Source organism: Tripterygium wilfordii, chromosome 19, assembly GCF_013401445.1.
Source record: "Tripterygium wilfordii isolate XIE 37 chromosome 19, ASM1340144v1, whole genome shotgun sequence".
Classification (NCBI taxonomy): domain Eukaryota; kingdom Viridiplantae; phylum Streptophyta; class Magnoliopsida; order Celastrales; family Celastraceae; genus Tripterygium; species Tripterygium wilfordii.
In genome coordinates, this window is record NC_052250.1 from 12,208,522 (window position 1) to 12,229,794 (window position 21,273).

The 21,273-nt window shown below is 34.2% G+C and overlaps 3 protein-coding genes across 12 annotated transcripts; all 3 read left to right on the top strand.

The window, feature by feature from the left end:
- The first annotated feature begins 2,911 nt into the window (after nt 1-2,911).
- Nucleotides 2,912-6,449, top strand: LOC119985382. 9 transcript variants are annotated; one of them, XM_038829670.1, is made up of 9 exons: nt 2,912-3,052; nt 3,171-3,217; nt 3,313-3,346; nt 3,947-4,107; nt 4,218-4,491; nt 4,581-4,642; nt 5,354-5,511; nt 5,598-5,984; nt 6,160-6,301. In XM_038829670.1, the coding sequence occupies exons 4-9, from the start codon at nt 3,964-3,966 to the stop codon at nt 6,221-6,223; spliced, it is 1,089 nt and encodes a 362-aa protein (XP_038685598.1). In that variant the 5' UTR covers nt 2,912-3,052; nt 3,171-3,217; nt 3,313-3,346; nt 3,947-3,963; the 3' UTR covers nt 6,224-6,301. The 9 variants fall into 9 exon arrangements, with proteins under 9 accessions (XP_038685598.1, XP_038685597.1, XP_038685600.1 ...); XM_038829666.1 differs by having other exon boundaries at nt 2,916-3,052; nt 3,154-3,217; XM_038829674.1 differs by having other exon boundaries at nt 2,923-3,052; nt 3,179-3,217.
- An 837-nt stretch (nt 6,450-7,286) lies between these two features.
- On the top strand, nt 7,287-9,131 carry LOC119984980 (putative B3 domain-containing protein Os06g0632500). Of its 2 annotated transcripts, XM_038829122.1 has the most exons (5): nt 7,287-7,353; nt 7,886-7,949; nt 8,032-8,281; nt 8,402-8,826; nt 8,957-9,131. In XM_038829122.1, exons 2-4 carry the CDS (start codon nt 7,887-7,889, stop codon nt 8,497-8,499), a joined length of 411 nt encoding a protein of 136 aa, XP_038685050.1. In that variant the 5' UTR covers nt 7,287-7,353; nt 7,886; the 3' UTR covers nt 8,500-8,826; nt 8,957-9,131. The 2 variants fall into 2 exon arrangements, with proteins under 2 accessions (XP_038685050.1, XP_038685049.1); XM_038829121.1 differs by lacking the exon at nt 7,287-7,353 and having other exon boundaries at nt 7,391-7,949.
- Nucleotides 9,132-12,321: 3,190 nt separating this feature from the next.
- LOC119985580 lies at nt 12,322-21,074 on the top strand. The gene is made up of 14 exons (XM_038829871.1): nt 12,322-16,817; nt 16,902-17,039; nt 17,191-17,357; nt 17,441-17,502; nt 17,743-17,807; nt 17,892-18,000; nt 18,087-18,196; nt 18,347-18,513; nt 18,597-18,658; nt 18,899-19,352; nt 19,503-19,670; nt 19,754-19,815; nt 20,055-20,119; nt 20,518-21,074. Exons 1-2 carry the CDS (start codon nt 12,322-12,324, stop codon nt 16,906-16,908), a joined length of 4,503 nt encoding a protein of 1,500 aa, XP_038685799.1. The 3' UTR covers nt 16,909-17,039; nt 17,191-17,357; nt 17,441-17,502; nt 17,743-17,807; nt 17,892-18,000; nt 18,087-18,196; nt 18,347-18,513; nt 18,597-18,658; nt 18,899-19,352; nt 19,503-19,670; nt 19,754-19,815; nt 20,055-20,119; nt 20,518-21,074.
- The last annotated feature ends 199 nt before the right edge of the window (nt 21,075-21,273 follow it).

Here is a 21,273-nt window from a genome sequence, read left to right on the forward strand (position 1 = left end):
CACACTATTGCAGTCACACCATATGGAAATTGAAACCACACTATCTCATTAGTAAGCACAATATACACATATATATATATATATATATATATATATATATATATTAACTTTACCTTTTTCCAAAAGATTGAAGGTTAAAGAATGAGATGCATCACAGAAACCATCTTACTGCTTCTTTTGCCCTTTGACCTGAAGTATAAGTACCTGCCGAGGATTAAACGTTTTTGTCACCGGCAAAAGAACAGATGTTCATCCATCCCTGAACAACAAACATCAATTAAAAGCTGAAAAGATCCGTAGTTAACTATATACCTAAATCAAGTTACTGAGATGTTGAAATAATTCAGGAATGTTAAACTGTTGGACAAAAAAGAAATGGGGAATGATGAATCAATTTCTTGATAAAATTAACAGTCAATACAAACAAATCATTTGTTGTCTGGTTTCAGAGTTTTGGGATTACGAAACCATTTGCACATTCAACGACAGCACTGCCTAAGATTGGCAAAAACGGCATGATCGAACATGATTTTATCGAGCTTAAGATCTCAATTTCCAACCGCCTTCATCCTCCATGCCCTAACTTCTTCAATTTCAAGAACTACTGTATGCAAACAACTCCTCATAAATTCAGTTGCTACAAATTACAATATTAGCAGATTCCAAACTTCTGAGATAGATGAGGACGACGACAAATTACAATATTGCATTGAAAACAGTTCTGATTAGTTTTGTGGATATGAACTTTCCTCAGAATTCAATGCTTAACATGATTCACGTATGCCGATCATCTATCTTGTTACTTGTTAGGATGAAGAGAGCGCACTCACCGAGTTATGCAGACAATGTCGCCAGACTAGTTTTGTTGAGATTGTAGAATTCGAATCGATGAGCTTCTGAAATTGCGTATCCAATACCATCGTATATTCGTATTGTGGGAAGTTCAGAGGATTTTTGGGGCGTTTGAAATTTGACCTAACAACATATATTTCCCTTAGAATCGCATCTGGAAAAAGGCGGGATGTTCCTACGGCGACGTTTTTAATTTACCTTACATATTTCCTAAAAGCATTTGGAAAAGGCGGGAGGAGCATACGGTGCCGTTTCAGAGACAATACTTCTTCTCCTCCCACCCAGTTCATAGCTCCACAATTGGAGAAATCTCCATACGGTAATGGAGGATCGTAAGCAATTTCAAAAACGCTAATCCTAATTTCAAAAAGGGTGAGTTTGGTAAAGTGGGTAGATTGATTTTCAATGCTAGTGAAAAATTAGGATTAATTAAGTTGGTTTTCTGGAACCCTAATTAATTAAGTTGCATCTACAATTAGATTTCTCATATATAATATTACTTTCTTTTGAGTTTTTCATTGTATGTACATATGATGGTACTAAAAAGTAATATCTTTGCATTATGTTCTAGTGGGCGGAGCCACAAGCCTCTGCAATGTCAAGTTTGGTAAGCTATCAAATGGTGATGGGGTTAAGTATCTTGTCTCACATCGCTCATGAGAAGATGTGAAGGACATACTATAATACGCTAAAACTTCCAAATTGTTACAGTTTTCTTAAACTCAAACTATTATGGGCTGGGCTGGGTTGGTGGTGAATCTGAGAAGACAATGTCGTGCAGACCAATATGGATTGGCTTAAAGCAAAGAAAGTATTACAAAGTATATGAATGGACAGCATCTGCACTGACATTTCTGATGCACTAAACACTTGAGCAATTCATGACGATGATCACTTCTAGCTTTGACCAGTGCTCGGGACCTGCTATAATAAAATTACAGCAGGTCCCGCTGTAATGCCCTTTATGGGTAATAAAAAATTTTATTTTTTATTTTTCAAAATTATATAGTATTTTTCATAACAAACCCAATGGTATTTTTTTGTTTGAAACAAAAATCAAATTCGTTGTAATCAAAACATCGAATATTTTGAGTTTATATTAGATGGTCTAGAATTGTCGTGTCTTTTTCATGTTGAATTTGATTTTTGTTTCTAACAAAAAATATATGGTTGTATTCGTTGCCATGAACACTACATATTTATGATTTTTAAAAATAAAAATAAAAAATTTTAATGCCTAAAAAGTGCATTACAACGGGACCTACTGTAATTTTCCCAGACACCCAGCTTTGACATGGTCTCTGGATGATTAGTTAATTGCCTTAATATACACATATTTTATATTTATAGCTGTCATTGAAATAATCACTCTTAATAAACCCCCAGACTTAAGGGTCACAAGCACAACAAGCTGACTTAATTAGATTTGTATTCACACCAAGGTTGTTAGATTCCTTGCAAAACCAACTGGGTTTCACCTGATTCCTCACCAAACATCTAAAAAGGGTCACTTTCTAATCAAATTTTTTAAATTCACCTGATGATGGTCGATAAACCCTAGTTTAATACAGTCTTGTATTTGATAATTCATTTCTGTGTACTCTATCCTTTTGTCAGTCTGACATAAGTTGTAACTTTAGCCATACAATCAATCAATCAATCAATCAATTACAATATATAAAGTTCATAGATTTCCCGTGTTCTCGCGGCGAGTTGAGCATCTTTTATATACTCTCTCGATTGCTCTTTGTTTTGTGGTGCAAGTTGACAGGCAAAACGGCGTCGTTTTTCCATGCCTCTTTTGTTTGTTGGTTCGACTGTATTGCACTCGCGCGTCATGGCACAAGTTACAATGACTGTCTTTGCAACTGCTACTACTTTTCACATTGCTTTGCAGGTGTTACTACGTTTCCACCTACGCTCGCAATACGACGTCGTTTGCCATTGCATTGGAGCCAAAACGACATCGTCTGTCACAATTTCCTTTGAAGCATTAACCTGTGGTTCATGCATCTGATGCATCGAGTGCCTCAATATATCAATTTTATACTGATGGCTTCAATTAATTGCTTCACAGTCAGCTAGGTCTACATCAAGCAGTCATTAGTTCCATCCTTCCATTACAGTTTGTTCATCGATCTTGGCTGCGATTCATCAATCTTCGTTTTCTGCCTTTTCTCCGTGCGAGCTATTTTTTACTGTATGTTTGCATCACTTCGTCGCCCTGGGCAACTTTCGTTTGTTATCTCTTTTCTTCGTCAACTTCATTTGTTACCTCCTTTCTGCCATTGATAATCTTAGGTTCTCGCGTATGCTAGGTTCGCAGTTGTTCTTCCTTTTCAAGCTAGAGAATAGATCGTCTCAGGTTAGCCGACTTTGTTCGCCAATTTTTATTATATAGTTTTCCTCCTCAGGTTTCTGTTTGTAGTCTTTTGTTCCCTGTTTCCATTGCTCTTGCAGCTTGAGATACGATCGTCTAAAAATTTGTTGTCAGGTAAGTTCTTCACGCCTTTTCTTCATTGTTATTGCAAAAATTCCCTATTGATTTCTTCATTGGTTCATGCATCTGAGTTTAAATCATCACAAGCGAAATATGATAATCAGTGGCTTATAGTTTTAGACCACAAACTTTCGTTCTTCATTTTCCCCTTCATTTTTGTATGTATTACCCCATTTGAAATCTAAGTTGCATTGGTACTCTCACATGTTTCTAATCAGTTCTGTACTCTCTCTTCATCTTTTTAAATATTCATATTTGCATAATTTCTGCTATATAACTATAACCCAGTGATTATCAGTATAAAATTGTGATGATTTAAACTCAGTATCCCATCTTTGACTATCCACAAACTTTCGTTCTTCATTTTCCCCTTCATTTTTGTATGTATTACCCCATTTGAAATCTAAATTGCATTGGTACTCTCACATGTTTATAATCAGTTCTGTACTCTCTCTTCATCTTTTTAAATATTCATATTTGCATAATTTCTGCTATATATTCATTTAATGTTTGTCCAGCAATCTAAAATATACTCTATTTGAAAAACATGTTTATTCTTCATTGTCATCTACATTTATTCCCATTTTATTGCAGAATACCAGGCCTCAACAATGGATTATACACCATTAAGAAACTTGGAAATCGGTCAGCGCGGGAGCACGATTATTGTCCGTGTTGCAAGGATGTGGGATTCTACAAACCCATCACAACAAGACCAGCTGATGAGTGTTGACCTCATCTTTGTTGATGAACAGGTTAGTTTCTGTCAAAATTAACAAATGTTAATTTTTTTTTGCAAAAATGCAAATAGGAATGTACATTTATGAATATATCATTCCCATCATTATGTTTATGATACCTTTAGGGAACAACAATACAAGGCTCCATTAGAAAAGAAGATGCAGACAGGATAAAGGAATTCTTGCTGGAGGGACATATCTATAAAATATCAAATTTCTTTGTTGGAGCTGCAAGAAAGACTTTTAAAGTTTCAAAGCACGAGCACATTATCCGAATTGGAACATGGACCATCATATCAGAAATGTCTGATACCAAAGATGACATTCCAATGAATTGTTTTAATTTTGTGGACGACCAGGTATTAGAATCAAGATTATACAATGATGTTGAGCTTACTGGTAAGTAGATATGAGTCTGTAAAATATTATCATATATATTATAAATAATGTTGTCCTAAATAGACTGAACTAACTTTGCATACCTACAGATGTGATGGGTCACTTAACTTCTGTTTCAAGGCTTACAACAACTTTTGCTAATGGAAGGATGGTTGGTAAAAAAAACCTACTTATCCAAACTCTTAAGTAAGATTTTTGATATCTGCAAATGTTTTAATTTATCTAACAATTTGACACACACTACATGCACTGATAATAAAGTACTAAATCCAACAGCAAGACTATTCCAGTGACCTTATGGGGTAGAGTAGCTGATGAATTTATTGAAGACAATATATCAAAGATCCCTAAAAAAGATCCTATAATAATTGTCCTTACAGGAATGACTGTGAAATCATTTCGAGGTAATTTTAAAAAGTTTTCATATTTAAGTGTTTAGTCTATTGAATAAACTGAGTAAATATGTGTACTCTAATGACTATGTTTCTTAATGCACAACACTGTCAAGTACATCAGCCACCAAAATTTACCTTAATCTGGATATAGTAGAAGTTCACAAATTCCGCAGCAAGTAAGTTCAATGCATTATTTATTCAAAATCCATTTAAAAACACAGAGAATTTGACTTGCACACTTGCTTCAACAACTAACAATAAGTTCTCCATGAAGTCTTTCTTATCCAAATGAGGTAACAATTCTAGATGATTCACATGCCTCTGAAACACCCAGCACACATAATGATCACAAGACAATTTCAGAACTGCTCTCTCTCGATAAAAAAACAAATATGGTTAAATCGACTACTACTTTTGTTATTAATAATGTCATACTAAGTATATATAATATCTCAAATTGATGACAGGGCAAAAAATTCATTACTGTCGCATCGATAGCAGAGATAGACGCATCAAAGGGCTGGTGGTATAATGCATGTCCAAAATGTAAGGTCGGTATCAGCAACTATCAAGGAAAAATGTCCTGCAACAAGTGTGGACCAACAGAGAAAATGCCAATCCCATGGTAAAAATTTATTGTTGTGACCATAAATTATCAAATTTAATGTTTATTCAACCTTAAAAACGTCGTTATTTGATCTTTGAAACTAGGTACAAAGTAAATGTCAATGTCACTGATGGAATACATGGTGCTAAATTTCTCCTCTTCGGGAAACATTTTGAGAGACTAATCAACATACCAGCGGGCACTTTGTCTGAACTTCCAACTTCTGTTAGAACAGAAGTTCCGGAAATCATGCAAAATTTGTATGGCAAAACATACAACTTCACTGTTTCCATTAATGAGAGGGACAACAACTCTGATATCTTAACATTTAATGTCTCTCAAGTTTATGAAGATGAAAAGCTAATGACAAATGATGCGATGAAAAGGAAGGCACTTCTGGAACCTTCACAGTGCCAAATTTTGGAAACTGATGGGGATAATGCTATGGGGAATAACTTTCTGCACAATGTTGCAAAGAACAAGCGAAAAAGGTCAGTCGCATTTTTTCCTCAGAAAAATACAATGAAGTTATACACTATCGAACAATTACATGTTTTCCTATTCATCTATGTATTTGCCTTGATTGTTTCTACATTAAATGCTGTGAAAAGGGATCTCCCTAACTTTAATTTGTGATAACATTTTTTAATATTGTTCACAACACAGGGATGTCGTGAAAGAGGAGAAGAAAAACTTCCTTGCAAAAAATAAACGTCGTGCAGATCTTTGAAGACCATCGCTGCAAAAAGGAAATCTTAAAAATTGAACATGTTTAGTAAGCCATGATTCCACTTTTGTTTTTGTTGTATATAGACTTCCAAAAATGGCCAAGTAGGCAAATATTTGGTCTCCTGAAGAAAAAACTTATATTGCTATGTCCTGCCTGGAATTCTGCACAGAGCTTTTGTGAAAGACAGTTGTTTTTGGTTATATTAACTTCTAAGTTGTTTAATGAACTTCTCCATGTATATACTTGACAATTATTATAATAATTATTATAACTTCTATAAAGCATTCTCATAATTCATATAGTCTGAATTTTAAACGAATTGTAAATTATAATCCATCCTTCCAATAACTTGGTTTCTTAAAATAATTTGAATTTTAAGGAATTGTCAAAGTTTAATATATTTGATAGCTCGAGGCATATGTGTGTATGTTTGCATCTGCTTCTTTGCATATATGCACCTCAATTGTTCTTACACACACATATGGCAACACCCTAAACCCTTTACCGGAACACCAATTACAATTAGCATTGATTACGTTTCCCACTACTTTTCCATTTCTCCAGTGCAAATAAGTTTTATTTCTTGCTCCCTTTTCTATGACTACTTTTACATGATTTTTGGGAAAAAACCACTATACTATATTTTTATATCTTTGTAATATGAGACATATCAAAACAAAAAGCATGGAAAATATTTTATATGCCACAATAAATCGCTTTGTAAATTGAAATAGTATGATTTTCCAAAATATGTAACTGAGCAAATACATTCCTAAATGGTGCTGTACAATAATTATGAGCGAACTATTCTCTAGGCAACGATGGTAATAAATAGCTTTGTAATGTAACCAGCCACACAAAACAAGAAACTAACCCATCTGACTGGCTGACCAATCAGTCTGTATTACGATTGGGTGAAAATCAATCCAATCCAATAACGTCAACAACTGAATCACAGATTTCAAAGCCAAACAATTAACCACGGTTAAATAGACTCAACGACACAGTAAATAACATGATCCAACATTTAAACCCTGGCCACAAAACTCCTTCATCTACTTCTTATCTTCTTCAGATCTACCAAAAAAGGACAAAACTGCATAATTTAAGATACTTCATCGGCATACCAGGTCAGATTTATTCATCTATACTTTCTTTACCAGATAATATAAATTTATATTTTTAGATAAAGTTAGTGTCAATAATATACTTGATTTCGACGCATCCATTTCACAGATCCGTTTTTGTATATTTCCTTTTTTTTTGTTCAAATGGAAGAAAGTGATAAATGTATGGAAAATCGATAAAAACTTAAAACTCAATATAAACATGTATGCGTAAGTGCTAAAAATAAAATCTTTGAAGGTAGAGGAAAAATTAAAAACCTTCCTTAAATATTCGTAATGCAAATAGAAAACGCAGCATAGTTATTCGTGTTGTTAGTAGTTGAATTTTGAATCGTTTCGTTTCTCTCTTACAATGATGTATTGTGCCAAACTTTTTGCTATCAATTTTATTTTGTATCATGTTGTTGCCTATCCGTTATCTATTCACTTTATCCGGGGTTTACATTTTCGATGATTTTTTTTTGGTTTAGTTAGTCCATGTTGTCCTTTATTTCTGCACTTGCCGATCCCAGACTAAGAAAAAAATGAAGGTCAGGATGATCAACCAAGACCGTCCGCATTTCATAAAGCCCATTAACGACGATTTTGGGAAAGAATTTGTACGATCATCTAACTCATTGATTTTACATATGCTATTCGAATAGAAACTAATAGTTTAAAAATATAATATTTTCCTCATAGCTTATTCCTTTGAAGTTCATGCGCCACTTGGAACCAACAAATGATCTAACTGCACTGATAAGAAGTCCAACATCAAAGAACTATTATGTCAGGATTGACGGGAGAAAGATTGAAAACAATTGGGCACAATTTGCAGTGGACCATGATCTTCATCTACATGACATTCTGATGTTCGAATACACAGACAATATGATATTCAAATTAATGGTTTTCGATTCAGATGGTCTTGCAAAGGAATTTCGACAACCAGGTAAGCAATGTCCATCACATTACAATATTTGCTCCTTTAACTCTGGATAACACTTTGTATTTGCATGACACATTTAAGTCCTTTTCATTTCAAACAACACTTACAAAATTTACAATGCAGATGAAGACGTCCCAAAAGAAGCGAATAAGCCAAAGTTCAAAGCCATTATGACACCTTCAACTCTGAGAGACAACAGATTGGTCATTACCAATAAATAATACAAAAAGCAAATACATTTAATCTCATATTATGCATCTTCATTATATTATTACTTTTTTAAACCTAATATCTTTCTCTGCAGCTCATCCCAATAGCTTTTGCAAGATCAACTAACCTAGCAGACAAAGTCGACAACACTGAAGTAATTCTGATGAATGAAAAGGGACAACATTGGACCGCACATCTTAAAAAGAAGAGATCACGACCAGTTGTCTATATCGGAATTGGATGGACAAGATTCATGGCTGATAATGACTTGAAAAAAGGCAATTCTTTTGTCATGAAACTGCTTGACAATGGTGTGAGACCAACATTTCTTATTCAAAGTAAGTTCTGCTAAAAAAATAAAAATTAGTCAGAAAAAAAGTTTTCATCCTGTTATATATTTTACAGTAACTTTATTTTCATCTTGCTTGATGTTCATATTCATTTATTAAAAACTTTTTTTCTCTGTAGAGGAGGTACTCCACGCATGAAAAGCAACTATCTTATCAAAGAAACGATGGCATCCTTCCAAGTTAAATGTAATCCTGGAAATATTCTTATTACCTTAGCTTGGGTACTAACTTATGTTATGGATGTTGTAATAGACCATCAATGTCGTTCAATATTAGCATATTATGATGGCTGCTTGGGCCCTAATCTTTCTATGTGTTTCTACTAAACATTTCGTATGTGTTTCTACTAAGCATTCCAGGTTCCTCAACTACAGTTTTTCTTTTTCCTACTTGGATTTTTAATAGTTTAGTTTTTCAACGTCACGATCAACAACCCAACACAAGCTAATTGACATTATTTAAGTATGAACACCACGATGATGGAACTTGCCTTCCTGCCTATTAATTTTTTTACAAACGTAACCAAGTCAATACAATAAACTTTTTCAAAAACATCAATAACAATTACAATAAGTTTATCCATCGTAGATTTGAAAGACTTTTTGTTCGTAGTTCTTCACTGCACAATCAGACATTGAGAACAACATTATTAAAGACAAACTTAAAAAATAACATGGAACAGACTCTAATAATTATCATTTACAAAATAACTGTGATTATTAATGACTGTAATAATTATCACTAAATAATCATTATTCATGAATTACAGTATATGAAGTCTATTTTGTCGTGAATAATTATCGCTAAATATGGCTAATTATATATAATACATATTCTAAATTTCAGTATAATACTTTGTGTCATTTTCTAATAATGTTCATTCTTAAATGATCTTTATATATTGTAATTGATTAAAGCCCCTATCTAAAATGGGCCAATTTAATTGGGCTTATAAATGCCAGCAAATTGCAAACTAATAAATTGGCCTTTCATTAAAACGACAACTGCTTCCATTTATCTTAATTAATGTTTGACAATCGTCAACTCAAAGATCACGCAGATCTCAATACTTCATATGAAGCTATAGCTACGGAGTTCATCGACGGAGCTTATTACGACCTAACCATTGCAGACGCTGTGACATAAAATTCAATTACCGTTCTTCAATATTCTCTAGAATCCGCGTATGGTAGTGGATTTCATGCGCCCTCCAAAATCCCTTGGGTTTTGTTAACATCCTTCTAATAGGTATGAATTTCTTCATCCTCTTAAGCTCAATTTTACTTCCATTGGTTGTTATGAGCTCAAATAGGTATATCAATTATTCCTCATTGCTTGCCCTTTTTATGTTCTTCTTCACCCAGATTTTACAATCTTAAAATTGCAGATGTTTTGGTTCTCTTCTTTTATTTACATCTTTGCCCTGTATGTTATCAACAAAAAAAACTCATCAATATTCATATAGGCACAGCTGTCTATCGAATCCTCTCTCTAACAGTAGCTAGGCATTCTGCATTTTTCTGCATAGATTTGGAATAAAAAATATTTCTCTCTACCACACAAAAAAATACATATTACCAAGTTTAAGAATTCTGTTCTTTTCAACGGCAAGGAAAATAAGATAGTAATTAGATACAGGATAATGAAGTAAGTCACATTGAGTAGACACATAAAAGTAAAATAAGATAGTAAGTCACATTGAAAAATTACAGAGCATATAATTTTTTTTCTCTTTCAACAAATAAAAGGTGAATTATAGTAGCCTGTTGGTCAGGTAACCCGCACAAGATCTTGAGGTCAAAGGTTTTATTCTCATCAGGGAGGGTTGAGATATAAGTAGTTTCCATCGGCTGTGGTGACCTTAATACCCCTCGAACATGGCTTAACGTATGTGTGGCCTATGACCTTTCAAAAAATAAATTTCGAATCTTATCCGCAACTATTAAATGTCAACTAATACTTATAATTAAATAGAGCCATTATGCTTTTCGTCAGTTTCTAATAAATCTCATTCCTAAAATATTATAAAGGCCCATGTCTAAAAAGGGCCTATCATAATTGGGCTTACAAGTACCAGCAATAGTAAAAAGTAAAAACTGATAAACAAAACCTTCCTCCATTTATTTTCATTCGAGGTTCACGATCCATCTACTCCAACATTCTTAAGATTTCATTCCCTCTTACGAAGCTGTACAAAAGAACTCCATCTACGGAGGTTGCAATAAATCACCCATTCCAAAAGAAGTGTCAGAAATTTTATGTCCGTTCTCTCCCTAATCTGCAAAATCTGCTTTTCATTGAGGATTTCGTGAGCTTTGAAGAATCCGTTGCCTTTCTTAACATACTTTTAATTGGTAAGAATTGCTTCACCCTGTTCACCTATAATTTTACTTCCCCTCACTATTCTCAGCTCAAATTGGTTTATCGATTGTTGCTCAACGCTTTCCATTTCTTATTTCTTCCACACCCAAATTTTATAAATAACCATGACTAATTGACAAATTACAAATGTTGCCCTTCTAAAATTTAATTTCTTTCCAGTCTTTAAAATGGTTTCAATAGTTTTTTCTTCATAATACATTCGCTGATAAATGTGATGGTTTTATTAGATACCATTTTTCTTGGAAGCATGTTGAATTGTAATATAGTAACTGCTCTAATGCCTTTACGATGATAAAGAAGTTCATTTCATGAGCAAAGTCTTGCAATCTCCATCTCGAAAGCCTATTTGTTTGATGACCTTACGATCTATTCGACCCTTTTCACATCCTTCTACTCTTTTATTTCAACATCTTTGCCCTGTGTCTTATCCTATTTATTTGACGACCTTATGATATATTCGACCCTTTACACATTCTTCTACTTTTTTATTTCAACATCTTTGCCCTGTGCCTTATTAAGACAAAAACCATTTCTATTGATATCAGCACTCGTGTTTGCCCTGTGTCTTTTCAAAACAAAAATAATTTCTATTGATATCAGCACTCGTGTTATGCAGATTCATAACTATTTAGTTAGGCAAAACATTTTTGCAATCTACACATCTCTGCAAAAAACCAAAACATTCTCTGCTTTTATATTTGTTGACTTTAAATTTAGTTTACTAAATTTTACCAATTCTTATAAAATTTAATATACTTCTGTGAAATATTAGCTTACGTTGTCATATTTATTGACAGCCCCCAGCCCCTTCTATATTCGAAGCAGTTATTCATCCACCAAAAATTGCCTACCTGCAAAACATTCTCATTGTAATTCATTCCAGGTTTGTTTTCTAAACTCTATCATTTCGTATAAGTTAAATAATAAATATTTACAATGTTTTCATGAATCATGAGAATTTCTCAGAGTCTATCTCCTATTCCTTTCATGAATTTTGCCTCATCTATTATATACTCTAAACATGAAATAAGAAACTTATGCTATTATATACTGTAAAAATATTTTAAATTTACATAATTTTATAGTGCATATAATTCTACGATGGAGATTCGAGAATCAACCAAGCTTAATAGAATGAGGCGCAAGATGTTAATTGATGAAAAAAAGAGACACAGAACAAACCCTACAGAATTGGAAGCTTCATCTTCGTCTGTGCGACCTGCTAGCAAGCGACATAAACCCTACACCGCAAGTACAGTTTATCAGTTGAATACTTCCTCTGAAATACATGTAATTGGGTCAGAAACAGTGACGTTAAACCTAGGGCAACCTTCATATACTTGTCAATTCTGTGGAGCTATATTTTGGTTTTCAGAGCGTCTAAAATCATCCTCCAATTATCATCCAGTATACTCACTTTGTTGTAGACAAGGACGCATCAAATTACCTCCATTCAGTGAACCTCCACATCCATTGAAACAGTTGATGGATTATGGAAGAGACAGATGTTCAAAATTATTTCGTGACAACTTGAGAATGTACAATTCTATGTTCGCATTTACATCTACCGGCGGAAAAATTGACAAGGAAATAAACCGAGGTCAAGGGCCATATGTTTTTAAAATCAATGGCCAAAACCACCCTTTGATAGGATCACTTCTGCCACTAGATGGACAAAGACCACAATTTGCTCAGCTCTATGTTTACGACACAGAAAATGAAGTCTCCAATAGAGTAGCAGCTCTTTCAAGATCTGCTCTCAATGTTGCAGTCCAAAATGATATTGTTTCTCAATTAATACAAATGTTTGATCAGGTAAATCATTTGGTCAAAGCTTTTCGAATGGCCAGAGATAGAATTCACAGTGGAGATGAGCGGACTTTCTCATTGTGCTTATCATCTAGAAGACATGGGGACAGCTCGCAGTATAATGCTCCAACACTACCAGAAATGGCAGGATTGATAGTGGGTGACATTGGCAGTACAGATGAGGGCCGGGACATTATTGTTGACCAACAGGGACAGGGATTAAAACGTATAAATGATCTGCATCCTTCGTTCATGGCAATGCAATATCCTATATTGTTTCCGTTTGGAGAGGATGGATACAGGCTGAATATTCCATATCAACATAATGGTAACTCTCCTAAATTGAAACGAGGATACGTTACAAGACGTGAATTCTATGCCTACATGTTACAACAAAGAAAGAATGGTGGTGGGTTACTAATTAGTGGGGGCAAATTATTTCAACAATATATAGTGGATGCTTTTACATGCATAGAAGATGAGAGATTACGATATATTCGTTTTAAGCATCAACAAGACCATTATAGATGTGAAATATATAAGGGTATTCAAGATGCATTTCTCCGAGGTGATGTGAGAGCAAATTCTATTGGCAAGCGTGTCATCTTACCATCGAGCTTTACAAGTGGCCCTCGCTATATGATTCAAAACTATCATGATGCAATGGCAATATGTAGGTCTAGGGGAAACCCAGATTTATTTATCACTTTTACATGCAATGTTCAATGGATAGAAATACAAGATGCATTGGCTCTTATACCAGGTCAAAAGCCAAGAGACAGACCAGATATCATTGCCAGAGTCTTTCATATGAAGCTTAATGTGTTTATGAATGATATTCAAAAAGGAAACCACTTTGGAAATGTTGTGGGAGCTATTTACACTGTTGAGTTCCAAAAGAGAGGTTTGCCTCATGTTCACATAATTATCTGGCTGCACCAAAGTGATAAATACCCAACGCCAGATGACATTGACAAAATTATATGTGCGGAGATACCAGACAAAGAAACAGAACCAGATTTGTACAAGGTTGTTTCTAAATTCATGATCCATGGACCATGTGGGAATGCAAACTCCAAAGCGCCATGTATGAAAAATGGGAAATGTATCAAACATTTTCCCAAGAAGAATTGCAGAGAGACTACTATTGGTGAGGATGGATTTGCCATTTATAGAAGAAGGGCAGATGACAATGTAGTGGTTAAGGCTGGAGTTGAAATGGACAATCGTTTTGTTGTGCCTTACAATAAAAAACTACTTCTGAAATATGATGCACATATAAATGTTGAGTGGTGCAGTCGTTCAAGGTCGATAAAGTATCTCTTTAAATACGTGAATAAAGGACCAGATCGAACAAGAGCTTTCCTACAAGAAAGGACGCACACAACTGCTCAAAATACAGCTGCTGATAATGAAGTTATTGATGAGATAAAGACCTATCTTGATTGTAGGTATTTGACTGCATATGAATCAGTGTGGAGAATTTTTGAATTTCATATTCACCACAAGTTCCCAACTGTTCTTAGCTTAACAATTCACATGCCTCTAATGAACAACGTAGTTTTCAGAGGAAATATCCAAGTTGACAGAGTATTACAGCAGCCCGGAATTGAGAAAACTATGTTGACCGAATGGATGTTTACAAACACAAACTGTGAAGACGCTAGACAGCTAACATATGCTGAGTTTCCAGCTTTTTGGAGGTGGGACAACACAGACAAAATATGGTTTCGAAGAAAAAGAGGACATTGCATTGGCAGAATTTCATATGTTCATCCATCAGCAGGAGAGGTTTATTATTTAAGAATGTTGTTATCTCACATCAGAGGGGCCACAAACTTCATTGATATGAGGACAATTAATGGAAGTGTTTATGAAACCTTCAAAGAAGCTTGTAATGCAATGGGTTTAATTGGCAATGATCGGGAGTGGAACGAAGCTATCAAAGAAGCTGCAGAATGGGCAACCACACATGAAATTAGGGATTTGTTTGTCACAATGCTACTGTATTGCGAGGTTGCAGATGCCACAAAGTTGTTTGCTGATAATGTAGCATGCTTGCAAGAAGATATAATTTACAGGCTTACAACAGAAAATGGGATGCTGGAAACAAATTTTTCAGAAGAAGAAATAATAGATGCAGTGCTTATAGAGGTAGAAAAGTTGCTAAAGAGAAGTGGCTCATCACTTGCTGAGAACAGACTTCCACAGCCAACAAATAAAATTGTCCAAGATTTGGGTAATACTATATTAACAGAAGAACTATCTCATAACATAGGTGAACTTCGGTATCAAAGTCTTCACTTCATAGAGCAGATGAATGATGATCAAAAAACAGTGTACAACGCAGTTACAGAAGCTGTCAACAGAGACATGGGAGGCTTATTCTTTATTTATGGTCATGGCGGAACTGGAAAAACATTTCTTTATAATGCAATTATAAGCAGTTTACGTTCGCAAGGAAAAATTGTCCTTGCGGTGGCATCTTCTGGAATAGCATCACTACTATTGCCTGGTGGAAGAACTGCGCACTCAAGGTTCAAAATACCGATTGATATACATGCTGAATCAAGCTGTCATATTAAGAAAGGGACTCACCTAGCAGACCTTATTAAAAGAGCATGTCTTATTGTCTGGGATGAAGCGCCAATGACCCATCGCCATTGTTTTGAAGCATTACACAGATCTCTGAGTGATATATTTGACTGTGATGACGAAACAAACGCTAATCAATGTTTCGGAGGAAAAATAGTTCTACTTGGTGGAGATTTTAGACAAATTCTTCCTGTGGTTATTAAGGGTTCAAGACATGATACTATCAAAGCTTGTATAACACAATCATCATTGTGGCGTCATTGCAAGATTTATATTCTGAAACAGAATATGAGGTTGAAAGATGTTGGTTTATCAAATGAAGAAAAAGCAGATCTCAGTCATTTTAGTCAGTGGCTTATTAACATTGGGGAAGGTAGGGCCGAAACAATCAAAATAAAAGACGATGAGGAATGCCCAACCTGGATAAAAATACCCGAGTCCTTATTAATAAAATCTGCAAAAGGCGATATTGAGGATTTGATTACAGAGACATATAGTGGTTTGCTATCTTCGTACAATGACTTCGAGTATTTAAAAGAGAGAGCCATCATCACCGGCACAAATGAGGCAGTTGATATGATAAACACACATGTTTTGAAAATGATACCCACTAAACAGAAAACATATCTCAGTTTTGACTCAATATACAAAGTCGCTGGTGCTTCGGATGATGATGATCTGCTCTACCCAACTGAATTTTTAAATTCACTGTCATTCAACGGCATTCCCAACCACGAGCTTCAGTTGAAGGTTAATACACCTGTGATGCTATTACGAAATTTAAATCAAACCTGCGGTCTGTGTAATGGAACTAGACTAATGATCACAAGATTGGGAGAAAAAGTGATCCAGGCAACAGTTATCACAGGTAGTCATGTGGGTGACAAAGTATGTATTCCAAGGATAATAATGTCTGCAACCGAATATAAGTGGCCTTTCACAATCAGGCGTAGACAATTTCCTTTACGATTGTCCTACGCAATGACTATAAATAAAAGCCAGGGTCAAACCCTGGAAAAGGTTGGGTTATATCTTCCTAGACCAGTTTTCTCACATGGTCAATTGTACGTTGCTGCATCGAGAGTGACATGCTATAAAGGACTAAAGATCTTGATAGCAGGACAAGAAGAAGAAAATTCCATGTACACAAAAAATATTGTATATGATGAAGTTTTTGACGATCTCCACACAAGGTTTGAGCTTTTTATGACTAATAATCATAAATTTATATCAATTGCCATTTAACAGAAAAACTAACAGTTTCAAAATATTTTCAGTCATTGATCAATGAATATAGACGCCAAAGCCAAGAGCTGAATTTCAGCCAAGAAGATCAAAGTTGAAAATCAACAAAAGAGTTCAAATTGTGGTCTACGAAGACAATGTCTATAACCAACTGAATTCAGCAGAAAAAGGTATGTACTTATTATACAACACTCTAGATAACACCAACTAAGTCTTTCTATTATAAATCCCACATAGCCAAAAAAATAACCCACTTCCATTATCTTTTCATGAAATTCTATAAGCCTCAAAACTTACCAATTGCTTACATTATTATTTCAGTACAGCAACAATAAATATGCAAAAACTGGGTCATTTCAATTACAACCACGGCGTGGAATAACATGCTTCCTGACAAGATCAGGAAAATCAATATGAACCCTTTACGAAGTTGCATAGTATACAATGTGTGGACATGTCAAATATCGACTCCAATCAATGAAATCAAGGTCAAACCTTCAAATTCGATTCAGTTTCTTCATTTAATATTAAATAAGACTGTCTTTAACTATTACTTTATGTACTACTGCAGTGGACATCGCACCAACCTTATTGTTGAAAGCACACAAATCATTGTCAACAACCAGGAAGCAGGTAATCTATTCATCTTCTTTTTACAAAAAATAAACTTTGTGCAAGATCATTTCAACGGAGAAAGTTGATCTTCCTCTTTACAAAATTTTGATATGTTGTCTAATTAAATTGGTTACAGTTTGCGCAAGTATCCAACAAAAAACAAGGGTTAATGAAACAATTTACTACAGCCATTTATGGAACTTTAATGTCTTTCAAAGCATAATGTTAAATTCTAAATGGAATCAATATGATTCACAGATCTTCCAAACGATAAAGATATGAGAAACCATCTGGATTATGATCCTGTGCAATCATCCTCTAAGGTAGTTGCTTACTCTGTCAGTTTCTTAAAAGCAATTTTATAGCCTCCAAACATTTTATTTTAAAGCATGCGGTGATTTTTTCAGCAGGCTATCCTTCAGTAGAAGGAAAAATGAAAAATAGTAAGTTGTGTCCATGCATGAGTATGATTAATAAAAGATTTTGGTTGCATCATTTTGAGGATCTGCATACAAGGTTTGAGCTTTTTACGACTCTAATATTCACAAATTTATATCAACTGCCATTTAACAAAAAAACTAACAGTTTCAAAATATTTTCAGTTATTGATCAATGAATATAGACGCCAAGCCAAGAGCTGAATTTCAGCCAAGAAGATCAAAGTTGAAAATCAACAAAAGAGTTCATAACCAACTGAATTCAGTAGAAAAAGGTATGTGCTTATTATACAAAACTCTAGATAACACCAACTAAGTCTTTCTATTATAAATCCCACATCCCCAAAAAATAACCCACTTCCATTATCTTTTCATGAAATTCTATAAGCCTCAAAACTTACCAATTGCTTACATTATTATTTCAGTACAGCAACAATAAATATGCAAAAACTGGGTCATTTCAATTACAACCACGGCGTGGAATAACATGCTTCCTGACAAGATCAGGAAAATCAATATGAACCCTTTACGAAGTCGCATAGTATACAATGTGTGGACATGTCAAATATCGACTCCAATCAATGAAATCAAGGTCAAACCTTCAAATTCGATTCAGTTTCTTCATTTAATATTAAATAAGACTGTCTTTAACTATTACTTTATGTACTACTGCAGTGGACATCGCACCAACCTTATTGTTGAAAGCACACAAATCATTGTCAACAACCAGGAAGCAGGTAATCTATTCATCTTCTTTTTACAAAAAATAAACTTTGTGCAAGATCATTTCAACGGAGAAAGTTGATCTTCCTCTTTACAAAATTTTGATATGTTGTCTAATTAAATTGGTTACAGTTTGCGCAAGTATCCAACAAAAAACAAGGGTTAATGAAACAATTTACTACAGCCATTTATGGAACTTTAATGTCTTTCAAAGCATAATGTTAAATTCTAAATGGAATCAATATGATTCCCAGATCTTCCAAACGATAAAGATATGAGAAACCATCTGGATTATGATCCTGTGCAATCATCCTCTAAGGTAGTTGCTTACTCTGTCAGTTTCTTAAAAGCAATTTTATAGCCTCCAAACATTTTATTTTAAAGCATGCGGTGATTTTTTCAGCAGGCTATCCTTCAGTAGAAGGAAAAATGAAAAATAGTAAGTTGTGTCCATGCATGAGTATGATTAATAAAAGATTTTGGTTGCATCATTTTGAGGATCTGCATACAAGGTTTGAGCTTTTTACGACTCTAATATTCACAAATTTATATCAACTGCCATTTAACAAAAAAACTAACAGTTTCAAAATATTTTCAGTTATTGATCAATGAATATAGACGCCAAGCCAAGAGCTGAATTTCAGCCAAGAAGATCAAAGTTGAAAATCAACAAAAGAGTTCATAACCAACTGAATTCAGTAGAAAAAGGTATGTGCTTATTATACAAAACTCTAGATAACACCAACTAAGTCTTTCTATTATAAATCCCACATCCCCAAAAAATAACCCACTTCCATTATCTTTTCATGAAATTCTATAAGCCTCAAAACTTACCAATTGCTTACATTATTATTTCAGTACAACAACAACAAATATGGAAAGACTGGCTCATTTCAATTACAACCACGACGTGGAATAACATGCTTTTTGACAAAGATTAGGAAAATCAATATGAACCCTTTAAGAAGTCGCATAGTATACAATGTGTGGACATGTCAAATATCGACTCCAATCAACGAAATCAAGGTCAAACCTTCAAATTCGATTCAGTTTCTTCATTTAATATTAAATAAGACTGTCTTTAACTATTACTTTATGTACTATTGCAGTGGACATTGCACCAACCTTATTGTTGAAAGCAGAAAAATCATTGTCAATAACCAGGAAGCAGGTAATCTATTCATCTTCTTTTTACAAAAAATAAACTTTGTGCAAGATCATTTCAACGGAGAAAGTTGATCTTGCTCTTTATAAAATTTTGATATGTTGTCTAATTAAATTGGTTACAGTTTGCGCAGTATCCAACAAAAAACAAGGGTTGATGGAACAATTTACTACAGCCATTTAAGGAACTTTAATGTCTTTCAAAGCATAATGTTAAATTCTAAATGGAATCAATATGATTCGCAGATCTTCCAAACGATAAAGATATGAGAAACCATCTGGATTATGATCTTATGCAATCATCCTCTAAGGTAGTTGCTTACTCTGTCAGTTTCTTAAAGTGCAATTTTATAGCCTCAAACATTTTCTTTTAAAGCATGCGGTGATTTTTTCAGCAGCCTATCCTTCAGTAGAAGGAAAAGTGAAAAATAGTAAGTTGTGTCCATGCATGAGTATGATTAATAGTTTTTTTTGCCTTTTGATTTATTTCTTGACTATGTTACATAGCTGCTTTTTTTATGTCCTTCCTCCTCAACATTCTAAGTCAGATCTTCAAATGCTGGTTTTGTTGTTAGTAGTTTTTTGAAAAGAGTGAAATCAAGATTTTGGTTGCATCATTTTACGACTTTTTTTACTTTCTTCTATATTCAACTCTCTGGATCTTCAGTTGGATTACGTCTAAAAAATTTTCTATTGTTTATTGTTGCAGATTTATATTTGACTCACTTTAGTCCTTTGCCACCATGGATGATCTAGACAACCAAATCATGCCTGAAATTCTTACAGTACACTTGTAGTCATTCAGCCCTCATCTGTTGAGATCAATTTTTCTTCCTTGCAAAACCTCAGGATCTAAGTGCAATGAATAATATGAAACTGTAGATGTTATCATATTTCATTGCTTTATTCAGGTGGCCCATATTCATTTATTAGTAGCAATGAACTGATTGTCTCAAAAAGCATTTTTTGGCTCTCATCTTTGCAAGCCTTCTCTTGCTCGCTCTTCATCATCTCTCTGGGTTTTTTGCTATTATTTGCTGGATTGATGGTTGCTGTCGTGTATGCTGGTTTTATTCAATCAAGTGACTTAGTTGATTTTTAAGAAGCACAAAGCATAATAGTGTCGAATGCGGCAACAATACTCCAAGGGAAGCTCGGGGGAATATGCCTTTCATTCAAAAACATTATTGTGTGCTCATGGGGCTCAACAACGTTTCTTCTCATTATGTATTGTAACTCTCGAAGGTTCACAACTTATTTGTCGAATGTATAAAGAAGGAGGTTTCCTATTAACTGAACTTCATTCGTGCACATCATTATGTTATGCTCTCTTCATTGCATTTGTCCTATTTTATGTTCCACAACTTTTTTCAGGTTAATTTTTCTTCTTCATGTGATACTATTGACTTCTCAACTTTAAGAGCATACATAATATTTTTCTAGATCATAGTATATCTGCATGCTC